We start from the raw sequence: 11,798 nt of genomic DNA on the forward strand, positions 1-11,798 counted from the left end.
ACCAGTCATCACACAGAATCTGCTTACAGATTTACATGGTCTTACACTTCTCGGCCTCGGGAACTGTGAGAAATAAATTTGTTGTTTACAAGCCACCCAGTCTGCGGTATTTTGTTATAGCAGCCTGAATAAGGCAGAGTCCTCACACACTGTAAGACTGTAAAGTGCTTTAGAAAATAGCTCCTCAAAAAAGATTAAACATGGAGTTACCACATGAACTAGCAACTCCAATCTGGTGTGTACCTCAGAGAAATGGAAACATACATCCACAAAAACTTGTACATGAATGTTCTTAGCAGCATTATTCGTAATAGCCAAAACAGCAGAAACAACCTAACTGTCCATCAATGGATGAATGGATAAATACAGTATATTCATGTAACAATTATTTAGCAATAAAAGGAAACAGTGCACTGATGCATGCTACAACATGACCCTCTCAAACATTATGTTAAATGAAAGAAGCCAGTCACAAAGGACACATATTGTGAGTCCATGTATATGAAACATCCAGCATAGGCAAATCCGTAAAGAGGAGTGGTTGCCCAGAGCTGGGGAAGAGAGAGAGTTAGAAGGAACGGGGCGTGGCTGCCAATGGTACAGGATTTCGGGGATGATGAAACGTCTAGAATTGATCAAGACTGAGTTTGAGAAATACTATCATGAGGCCTTTCTAGTCTAGAAGCATTGAAGCAGGTGTTAATAATGTTGTCTTCAAGCATGAGCCTCAATAGAGCTGCCTCATGATATAATTACCCAGTTGCATTAAGGGTAGCTTCACAGCTGAATGGGCTAATTTATCAACGATTATTACCTACACCTTTTTGGAGCCTGGACCCTTTGGGTATGTATTGAAAGCCTTGAACAAGGTAGGCATGATATTACCCTGAGGAATCTAAACAATTTCACAGACATCAGAGGAGGACTCTCCATGACTGTGGTGAAACAAGACAAAAACAAGGTTACCCTCTACTCCTGCCAGAACAGAAATTTAACCAGGAGGGAGGGTAAAGGCCCTGCCACCACAAGAGTGACCAAACACCCCCCTCTCCTGGCTAGCAGGAGTGACTGCTGCTGCTTCTCCAGTGGTAACTCTAGCCGGCTCCTCTAGCTTCCTAGATCAAAACTAAGACGCCCAATAGCTAAACTGTCCCTGCTTTCTGACAGCACCCAATCCAGGTCTCCCCACTTCAACCCCCGCTAAAATCATCTTACCCAAATCCTATAATAAACTCCACCTGACCCTCCTCTTTTTGAGGGGCTCCATAGTTTTCCATGGGTATCCCGTGCTGCAGTATTACGCTGAATTTTGGCAAGAAATGCGTTCCTGGTGGTATTTGGCTGATGAGAATCAACAGTATCACAAAATATTTATAAGGTGTTTTTGATAAGAGCACGTGTAGAATTTTACGTATGTTATAACTTCATGTTCTCATTAAAACGTGTGTATGTCGATATCACACATAGTACATATATGATAAGTATACTGGTAAGAGATGGCTACGGACCGAAATGTTAAGAGTAGTTATCTCTGAATGTTGGTATGATTGGGTTTTTTTCCTACTTTTCTGTATTTCATATTTTCCTTCAAAGATTGCATACAATTTAAGAAGTGGGGAGGGGAGAAAGAAGAAAAAATTTCTTCCAGAAGAATATGAGAGAGGAATCTCATATTCAAGATGGTTGTCAGTAGATAAGGTTTTCCATCTTTAGCATATTGGAGTCACTTGGGATGCGTGCTGAAAATAAAGATTCCTGGGCTTCATCCCTGGAGTGGGCCCTGGAACCTGCATGTTGGACCCCAGGCGGTTTTCTCACCCACAGGACATGAGGAATCTTGAAAAATGCAGCTCTGGGGACAAACTAGAACTTGAAGGATGTACACAGTAACAGAGGCAGGAGAGGACTTTACAAGGCTAAAGGAGAAGCAGGAAGAGCCTAAAAGCATGAGCTGCAGTTGCAGGGTTGGGGTGGGAGATGGGACGGGGAGAGGGAGGGGACGGGGAGAGGAAGGGGTGGATGCACTCCCCGCTCTCAGCAAACCTAATTTGACCAACCTGATGCAACCCTGGGCTCCTTTAGAAAACAGTTGGAAACCCAGCAGGTTTGGAAAGGTAAAGTGGGGGGTATATAAATTCACTCAAGTTTTCCACCCGCATTGTTGACATCAATCAGCAATTCACTGGTTTCTTCAATTTACAGCCACATGTTTTTTCAGGAATCAAGTCTAATTTTCCCTTAAACGTTTCCACCAGTAACTGTCCTTCTTCTGACCCTATTAAATCTTTTCTACGCTCCCAGGCAGTGTTTTTCTTATTTTGCCTATGCTGCCAGTCAACTGGAAATCTATGGCAAGCCAAAAAAGAAACACAGAAAACTAAATTAAGTTTAAAAGCCCTCTACTGAGCATCCATATGACAGAAAAGTGTAAGTCATCACTATCCTTCATTATCATGTGGTTTTTTTTTTTTTTAAGAAAAGGGACTTTCCAATGAGCAATCTGATCTCTTATTTGTGTCCAGATATTTAAGTGGGAAAGTGTTCCTACCTTTAACCATGAATGATTTCAGCTTCTACCTATAATCCAGAGTAAAATGACTTTACAGCTGAGAGAGACTTCAAAGTACAAACTTTCATTTTACTGATGACTTTTTCACGTTGTTTGCTCTAAAACACACCCTCCAATTACATTTTAACTGAAAAATCCCCTCAGTATTTTATATCCCTTAAAATGGGGAACAGTAAATTTTTTGTGAAAACCATTAATTGTCTTTCATTTTTTAAAAATTTACAATGCTATATTAGTTTCTGATCATTGAAAACTTTACTGCTAATTGAAAATCAATTATTAACAGAAATACTATTTACTATTAAATCAATTTAATACATACGGGCTAATGTTATCCTTTTCTCATCCTAAGCTTATTGGAGTAGCTAATTCAGGTTATCAAACAAAAATCTTCAAGTAAATGAAGGTCAATGATAAACTAAATGGAACCCAAGAGGAGATAAATAGTTCCTTAAAAATTAAGAATTTATCCTACCTAGAGGTGTCCTATTCTATTACAAAACTTTTATGCATAAAGAATACTACCACAAACGAGGCCACATAAGGCATTTGCATTGACATCACCTCAGCAGAAAAGGAACTTTAGAGCTGGTAATGACACATAAGCTACTTTCAGGTGATCTGGAGTAGTTTTCAGAAAACCCACATTCCAATAAACCAAATGCTATGTCTGATGAACACAGCTGCAGACTTAAATCTGCTTTCACAACTAAAATACCTCTTTGGAAGGTTAATGTAAAAAATTCCATTATAATAAATGACAAGTTTGATTTTGCAAAAATAATCACAATATACTTCCTTCTTTTCATGTCTTTGAGTTAAATACTTCGATTGTCACAGTGTGGGAAGAACATGTTGTTTTAAAGCCAGATAAATCTCCATTCTCCAATATACATTGGATAGATTTTTAGCCTTCACTTTCTTGTGCATAAAACAGAGGTAGCATCAACCTCACAGTGCTGGCATAATGATTAAGAGAGATTGTATATACGTAGAAGGAAAGAAATACTGGTGGCAGAATTCCCCAAAGAGTGAAATGTCTTTTGATTAGAGAATAAATCACAGTAAGGGACAGTGGGAAAAAAGATACAGAATACAAAATTGCTCAGCATAATAAAGGACAAAGAATCTGAGGATTTCACCAGTAGCTGAGAGGGAAGGAGAGAGGGGGCCCTGAGACAGAAATAACGCTGGAGAGAGAAAGGAGAAAACATAACATAAGGAGATGGGGACAAGGCTGCGACCCGAAGAGAAGAGCTGGCAACAAGAAGTTCCCTGTGGCCAGCCAGGCTTTTCATAAAATCAAGCTGACAGACACTATTTTCAGGTCTCCCCAAGCACCACTCTTGTACCCTAAAGTAAATCTGCTACAGTTAGCGACTCCTCCCCACAAAAAGGAAAAAATCTGTTAGATGAAACCATCTTGGGTAAAGTCTTATTAAAAGTTGCTAAACACAACTGCCTCCTATGAAGTGGTGCTTTTAGGAGATCAAGGAATGTGGGCTGTGCTTCGGATGTGAACTTACACAAGGTGACGCAAAGGGAACAGCTTTAAGAGATAAGATAATTCAGCAGAAACAGAGAAATGATACAAGTGGTGTATGAAAGGAAATTAACTCCCAGAGACAGTAGGGCAGGGGTAAGAGGCAGAGTTCATTTTACTTAAATACCGTGGGACCGAGGGACCCCAGCAGGCTGGGCGGGTGAGGGGGGAAAACCAGGCTGCTAACTTCTGACTACACGCTGGGTCTTTTGATTGGCAGTCAGTAAATGTCAGCTTTCTTCTCTTATGAGGAATGAATAAGGTTTCGTCCGTCACATACAACTGTTTTCACGCTTCTTACAACTATCAGAGAAAAGAGACTAACTTTAAAAAATGATATTAAGCTAGCATGAAGTTGCACTTTGCCCAAAATAGTCAACCAAGACTGACTGATGGGGGATGGGGGAGGTGAGATCTACCTTCAGGAAAAGCAAACATTTGTAAAAAATCATTTCAAACTTCACAGTTTAACTAGAAGATCAAAGATTTTCCATCACGTCAGAAAGCTGTGATTTTGAGTAAGGCAATCGAACGGTTTGGGCGAGGGAGTCGGAAGCCTTAGAACCAACATCATGTTTTCTGCAGTAAGAGTGCTCAGGTCAGTTCCTTTTGAAACATTCTAGCAACAATATGGCCTTTGCAAACAAACGACAAATTACTACGCTACCTTATGTTAACCAAAAAGGTTAGACATTTATTCTCAGATATTAGAGGAATGTAATTGAAGACTCTTCCATTTTTCGAAGTACACAGAAAAGAAAGAAATGAAGAAAAGCCTGAAAGCATTTCCTCCGTAAACAGGTGCTGCAGATGAAGGCGCAGCCGCTCGCTCCCTTCTCCAGGGAAGGCTCCGAGGGCCCCGCGGGGAAGCGACTCCCGGGACGCCGAGAAGGCGCGGTTCTCCGTAGCGGTTACTAGTGCACAGATGCCCGCATTCGCGCCATTTAAAATGCCAAAATAGAAACGTACTGTATCTCGGTTTGAAAGAAATCAAGGGAGTCTTTGTCAAACTGCAATTTCCTTACTACTACCTAGAGCAGGGGGAGTAAAGAGTAAAGGGGCTGCGAAATCCACGAGGGAGCCTCCCACAGGCTCACGCGTCTCCCAGGTGCAGTGAGCTTTGCAGAGAGACGCCTCTATCGCGACTTCTGTGACTTAAACCTCGAGCGGCCCGCCAGGGAGGAGAGACCTGATACCCAGTTTGACCACCCCCCGCTGCGCCCCACCTGCCCAGGGCTTGTTGAGATGGGTGTTGCAGCGTGTAAGCCCCAGGTCCTCTCCCGAACCCTGTCGCCTCGGGGAGCCCGCCTCTGCCTTCCGCCAGCAGTCGCGTCCGCTGGCTCCTACCTTAGCTCGTAATCCTCGCTCCGGCTCGTCCCGTCCCCGCCGGCAGACTGGGCATTCCCGGGAGTCGGCGTTGGGAGGAGCGGACGCCGGGGCCGCTATTTGTAAACACGCTCCACGTGCGCTCGCCCTGCCCCATTCGCTCCAGGCACCTGAGGATGCGCAGCTTTCTCGCGAGCCCTCAGAGGGTGCGACTATTACTCCACCTGAGGATGGAGGAAGCCTCGCCCGAGCTGGGACACTGGGAAAAGGGCTAAGACAGGGTGAGCTTGTCCCGCCCCCTGCTGGCGGGCGAGGCAGTCTGCAGCCTGGAGCAGACGGGCCCTTAGCCGAACCCACGCGGCTCCCGGAGACGCCGCAGCTGCTGGGCCCGTCCTCTCCCGCCCGCTCGCGGAAGACCCCGCCCCCGTGCCGCGCGCGCTCGCAAGCGCAGGCCCCGCCCCCTCGGCGACACAACGTTCCTGCGGGGGCGCGCGCGTGCACCCTAATCCCCCGCCTTCCGGCTCCGGCCGCGACGCTCGCCGCTCGCCGCCGCCGCGCCGCCAGTGTCAGCCTCCCTCTGGAGACTCCATTTGCCCTCAGGGCGGTCTGGCCCCCGCGAAGGCAGGCGGAGAGCGATGCCCCCGGCCCGCGGACGGGCGTCCCTTGTGCCCAGCGCCCGCTCGCTCGCTGGCTGGCCGCGGCGGTGACAGCCTGGTCGCCAGCGTCCACGGAGGAATCCGGGCTCCCTCCCCGGGAGCAAAGACGTCCCGCGTTCCGGAGCTCGTCCTGCGGGGAGAGGCCCTCGCTAACACGGCTTCTCTCTGACCTCTTAATTTCAGGAGGTAGGCGATTCAGGTCCCGCTCCCTGACACTCTAGATAATGCCTAAAAGCAGCATTTGTCGTATTTGGCCATCACATTAATAGGAGGCGTTAAATTTCTCAACATAGTTGCAGGATAGATGTGGGTAATGCCACAGACCCTGATATTGAAAGAAAAATGTTTTTGGTATTTTCCTTTAGGTTTCCGAGGCTCCGAGTGCCTATACAGCCCCCGACAGGAACTACTTCTGTTGGCCCATCGAGGATCATCTTTCACCAGGATTTTTGTAACATCTTCACTGAGCCTTCCACCCCATACCCTCTACCATGAGCCCTGATTTCTGCCAATGAAGTTTTTTGGTGCTTTAACCACGTGACACCATTTCTTGTCCACCTTTTTCCCTTTTCAGTTGCCAAATACATTAGGTAGAAGTTCGTGTCGTGTTAAAGTACAAAGTTTTGCCTGTCCACTTTCAGCTTATTTGCACCGCTTACCTCTGTCCAGCTTGCCATACCTTGCTTGCCTGTGATTTCCATAACCACTCACTTGCGTAACCTATAGCAGTCCTTGCCTGGAGGGGCAGCATTCCATACAGCGCACTGCCTGACAAGGACAGCAGTTAGGGGGTGGGTGAGTTCTTCCATTCTAGTTCCCTGTCTGTCAAGGCTGCAAGTCCTGTCTGAAACTATTTACTCCCTAGCACGTTTCCCCTAATACTCTCCCCTGAGTCTCAGTTCCTTCAGCATAGAACCTTGCCCGTAATGACGGCAGGAAGAATTAGGTATGCAGTAGGGCTGTCTTAGAGACTTTGCTGGTCTGGCATTGGTTGCCATCTCTGTTGAAATTGCAGTTCACGAAATGATCTTAAACTCAGTGGGAAAGAAGCAAGCTAGAAGATAGGAGTAATTGGAGCTAGTCCTTATTGAAAGAACTTTGAAAGTTTTAAAGCAGCCAAGCGAAGAGAGTCACATAAGCCTTGCCTAGAAATTGGCCAGCACACTTGTCCATCTAGATTCAAAGGGTGAGGAAAGGGATCTTAAAACACCATTTTCTAGTCTCATTGTGCTCAAATCTACGTTGTTAAATATCTTGTTCTAGTAATCGCCTAAAATATTACACCCTTAAGATGTTGGGGAAACGTAAGCGTGTGGTGTTGACAATTAAGGACAAGCTTGACATTATTAAGAAACTTGAGGAAGGCATCTCTTTCAAAAAACTTTCTGTGGTGTATGGAATTGGTGAATCCACAGTTCGTGATATTAAAAAGAACAAGGAAAGGATAATAAACTATGCAAACAGTTCAGATCCTACAAGTGGGGTTTCCAAACGTAAATCTATGAAGTCATCAACATATGAGGAACTCGACAGAGTTATGATAGAGTGGTTTAACCAACAGAAAACAGATGGGATTCCAGTGTCCGGAACGATTTGTGCGAAACAAGCCAAGTTCTTTTTTGACGCGCTGGGGATGGAAGGTGATTTTAATGCATCTTCTGGCTGGCTAACTCGATTTAAGCAGCGCCACGGTATTCCAAAGGCTGCTGGTAAAGGAACAAAATTGAAAGGAGATGAAACTGCTGCCAGTGAGTTTTGTGGTAACTTTCAGGAATTTGTTGAGAGAGAGAATCTACAACCAGAGCAAATTTATGGTGCTGATCAAACTGGATTGTTCTGGAAATGTCTGCCATCAAGGACATTAGCTCTTGAAACTGAGCAGAGTACCTCTGGTTATCGGTCAAGCAGGGAGAGAATCATTATTATGTGTTGCGCCAATGCCACAGGTTTACACAAACTTAATCTGTGTGTTGTGGGAAAAGCAAAAAAACCCCGTGCGTTCAAGGGTGCTGACCTTTCAAACCTTCCTGTCACTTACTTCAGTCAAAAAAGCGCATGGATAGAACATTCTGTTTTCAGGCAGTGGTTTGAAAAATACTTTGTGCCACAGGTACAGAAGCATTTGAAATCCAAGGGTCTTCTAGAAAAAGCAGTGCTTCTTTTGGATTTCCCCCCGGCACATCCAAATGAAGAATTGTTGAGTTCAGATGATGGCAGAATAATTGTGAAATATTTACCACCAAACGTCACAAGTCTAATTCAACCTATGAGCCAAGGAGTTCTAGCCACAGTAAAAAGATACTACCGAGCAGGACTTCTTCAGAAATACATGGACGAAGGAATTGACCCAAAAATGTTCTGGAAGAACTTGACAGTGTTGGATGCCATTTATGAAGTGTCAAGAGCTTGGAATATGGTAAAATCAAGTACTATAACCAAAGCATGGAAAAAACTTTTCCCTGGCAATGAAGAGAATTCAGGCATGAATATTGATGAAGGAGCCATTTTAGCAGCTAACTTAGCAACCGTTTTACACAACACAGAAGACTGTGAGCATGTTGACATCGAGAATATTGATCAGTGGTTTGACTCCCGGAGTAACGACTCTAGCTGTCAGGTGCTAACTGACAGTGAAGGTGCGGAGGACCAGGCCAAGCCTGCTGAACACAAGCCTTTCAGTAAGACTAGGAAAACAGAACTGAATCCAGAGAAGCATATTAGCCATAAAGCTGCCCTTGAATGGACCGAAAATTTACTCGACTACCTTGAACAACAAGATGACATGCTTCTGTCTGACAAACTGGTATTGCGGAGGCTTCGAACGATAATAAGAAGAAAACAGAAGATCCAGAATAGCAAAAGTCATTAATAATGCTCTTAAGGGCTTCAGTGGATTTGCATCGTTGTGACTTTATCTGCAGTGGAACTTAATTATCTTGTTTGAAATGCTGTGGATTTCAAGGCCAAATACATTTTATAAATGACTGTAGGATTAGATGCCGTTTTGGATTACTTAAATCACTGCGCTTTCATGTCGATTCTAGGAAGTGAGCCTTGACCTGTACCTTGTCCGTCCCGTTTCTAATCTGTATTATACTAATTAGATCATAAGGTACCTGAGGCCAGGGATTTTGTGTCTGTTTTGTGCCTGAATTTCATTATGTCTAATAGAGGACCATGCACACTGTAGGCAATCAATAAATCTGACTTAAATTGAATTTTTATGACTTTCTCTGAACTTCACTTTCCAAATTGAAATGTACGGGGGTTAAGTTTCCATTTCTACAATTTTTCTGCCTGCTGAAAATTTTAGAACTCAGCAGAAGTTATGCTCGAAGTACATGTATTTCACTGTGAAAGCAGAGAACTGAAGGAAAATAGTCTAAAGCTTTAAATATGGCATTCTGTACCAACAGTATTTGGACAATCAGCAGTTCAGATGGGCTGTCTCTGAGTATAATGAAGGAAAAAGAAATAAGGTTAAAGCATCTCCAGGGAAAGGGTTTGCACTTCACTTTTATTTCATCTGACAGTAGGGAGAGTTCCTTCAGAGTTGTGGAAAGACTGCCATCCCTGTTCCAGAAACATAGATTTCATTTTCCAAATCATTGCTATTAGAAGAGTTAAGGGTTAAATTATATTTATTATCTGTCATATTGATCCTTTATTAGTATAGATAATGTCAGTGGTTCTTCTCTTTAGTAAGGTCTTTAATGTAACATTTTAAAGTTCAGAGTATGTCATTTGCTTTCATACAGCATGTTTTTTGGTGAGAACTAATACTGGGAACATAAGCACATAGAATTTATGGAACCGTCACACAAACAATGGACTGACATTAATCAAACATGAGAAGGCACTATAGAGCAGCGTGGGCTGCTGTGTGACCTTGGGCAAGTTCCTTAACCCATCTGTAAAACAGGAATAATACCTGCCTTCCAGAGTTTTTGTAAGGAATAAATAAGTTAATATATAGATTTTAAGTAACACAGGCTTAGAACAGGACCTGGCTCAGAATTAGTCCTCTTGAGTGTTAGTTGCTGTTACTGAGTTGCCAAAATGATGAGTTTCAGAAGTATGCTCAACAGATCAGTGTGTGACTCAACCCTGACGTTGCTGCATTGGGAAAACCCTTTAAGAGGGAAGTGAGATAAAAAGAGATGCAAGTGACTCAATTCAGCTGAAATGCAATAACAATTTATTTCAGTGAAAACTGGAAGGTTAATCCAATTTAGAAATCATTTCCTGACCATCTCCTGCTAGGCACAGTGAGATATGCAGGCACGGTTAAGACATCTTAGGTTGAAAAAGGAAATGGGGATGGAATTGTAATCTCTTTGCTCCAGGCCTGCTAATAAAATACATAAATGTTGGCTTTGTTCATAGAATCTGTTCCCAATATTGGCATAATTCACTGATGTAATAAAATACCTTTAAAGCAGATAACAGCAGGACACTTGAAATATCAAACACAGGATCAGTAGAAAATTAGAGCAAAAGAAATGTCACAGGAGACTGGTTAGACTGGTTATAACCATTAGGTCCAGGCAGAGATAGATAGGGAGCTTTGTTGTGATTGATTTGAGGAGATTTTAGAAGCTCTGACACTCCATGAAGCTACAGTTAGAGCTCAAAATTCTGCCTTTTGACAAAGCAGAGGCTTTGAGTTCGAGAAAAGCCTTTTCAGAAAACCTCTAAGAATCTACTTTCTTTGGGAGAATTTATATATTATTATTAACACACTTTACTCAGTTTACACAACTGAACTTACTAGAAAGGTCTATGGAAATGAAGTTTTGCACAGATAAATCCTGAAGCTGTTTAATTTCTTGGAGGCAAAGGGATTCTGAAGCCTAAAAAGGGTGATGACATATTTGAATACTGCTCTGCATTTTTCACGGAGCTTTTTGCTAACAAAAACTTTTCAAACTTCCTTCAGTCATGACATTGAAATGGTTTAATCCTGTGTTTTATCATAAACACACATAAACTGTATTCTAATTCCATAATGAATTGTAATACAAAAATCTTTTCCTTTTCCAGGTATTGTTACACTAATGATATCCTCTAGGAAGATGCACCGTGTTATCTTGGTTAACCACATGCTCCTTGTATGGATCCTAGTTTGAGAAGCACAGAAATGATGTGCTCTCATTTGACTTTGTGCCCCTTAAAGAAAATATCTGCAAATGTTTAAATAAACATATTTTTTTAGAGGATTTGATAGACTAACAGAACTCAGACCAAATGGAAAGTGTTTGGCAACTGAGAGTATATTTTTAAAAAATTATGTAGTGGGAGTATCTACTATTTCATAATTCAATCACAGAGAGTAATCTAGGGGTTGACGGGAAAACTTTGAGTGCCCAGTAAACATAATATAGTTGGCAGGGCCAGATCAGTAGCCACAGTCAATTCCAGCAAAATTACATGATTATAATGGTGCTCTTGTCCTGGGATTCTTTCTATTTTCATTCTTTCTTCAGACTGAGCTCTGCGGTCACTTCATTATGAATTTTCTGGATTTAGGGAGGATCATGGTGGACTAAATGGCACAGCTGACATGAAGCAGGTCATGGCTACTTAAGTCATGGTCTCAGAGACACGCTGCCTCCAGTGACGTGGCCAGAGCCACACGAAGTATTACAGTCAAAGCCAGGATGTGCACTTCACACTGAGCCCTCCCTCAGGAGGGCTGTGTCCA

General features: G+C 43.1%; 2 protein-coding genes across 2 annotated transcripts in view; one reads left to right on the top strand and one right to left on the bottom strand.

Annotated features, from left to right (window-relative positions):
- Window positions 1-5,806, bottom strand: part of FAM13A (family with sequence similarity 13 member A) — a 286,461-nt gene extending 280,655 nt beyond the window's left edge. The window contains exon 1 of the mRNA XM_074347120.1: window positions 5,460-5,806. The gene's annotated coding sequence lies outside the window, so the exon portion shown is untranslated. The remainder of the gene's footprint in view (window positions 1-5,459) is intronic.
- A 158-nt stretch (window positions 5,807-5,964) lies between these two features.
- On the top strand, window positions 5,965-9,312 carry TIGD2 (tigger transposable element derived 2). Its single transcript, XM_010966116.3, has 2 exons — window positions 5,965-6,280; window positions 6,460-9,312. The coding sequence occupies exon 2, from the start codon at window positions 7,386-7,388 to the stop codon at window positions 8,961-8,963; it is 1,578 nt and encodes a 525-aa protein (XP_010964418.3). The 5' UTR covers window positions 5,965-6,280; window positions 6,460-7,385; the 3' UTR covers window positions 8,964-9,312.
- The last annotated feature ends 2,486 nt before the right edge of the window (window positions 9,313-11,798 follow it).

The sequence above is a fragment of the Camelus bactrianus genome, chromosome 2, assembly GCF_048773025.1.
Source record: "Camelus bactrianus isolate YW-2024 breed Bactrian camel chromosome 2, ASM4877302v1, whole genome shotgun sequence".
NCBI classification, from domain to species: domain Eukaryota; kingdom Metazoa; phylum Chordata; class Mammalia; order Artiodactyla; family Camelidae; genus Camelus; species Camelus bactrianus.

Excerpts from the sequence above, each read along its gene's own strand:
- TIGD2 (XM_010966116.3), top strand. The coding sequence starts at position 7,386 with ATGTTGGGGAAACGTAAGCGTGTGGTGTTGACAATTAAGGACAAGCTT.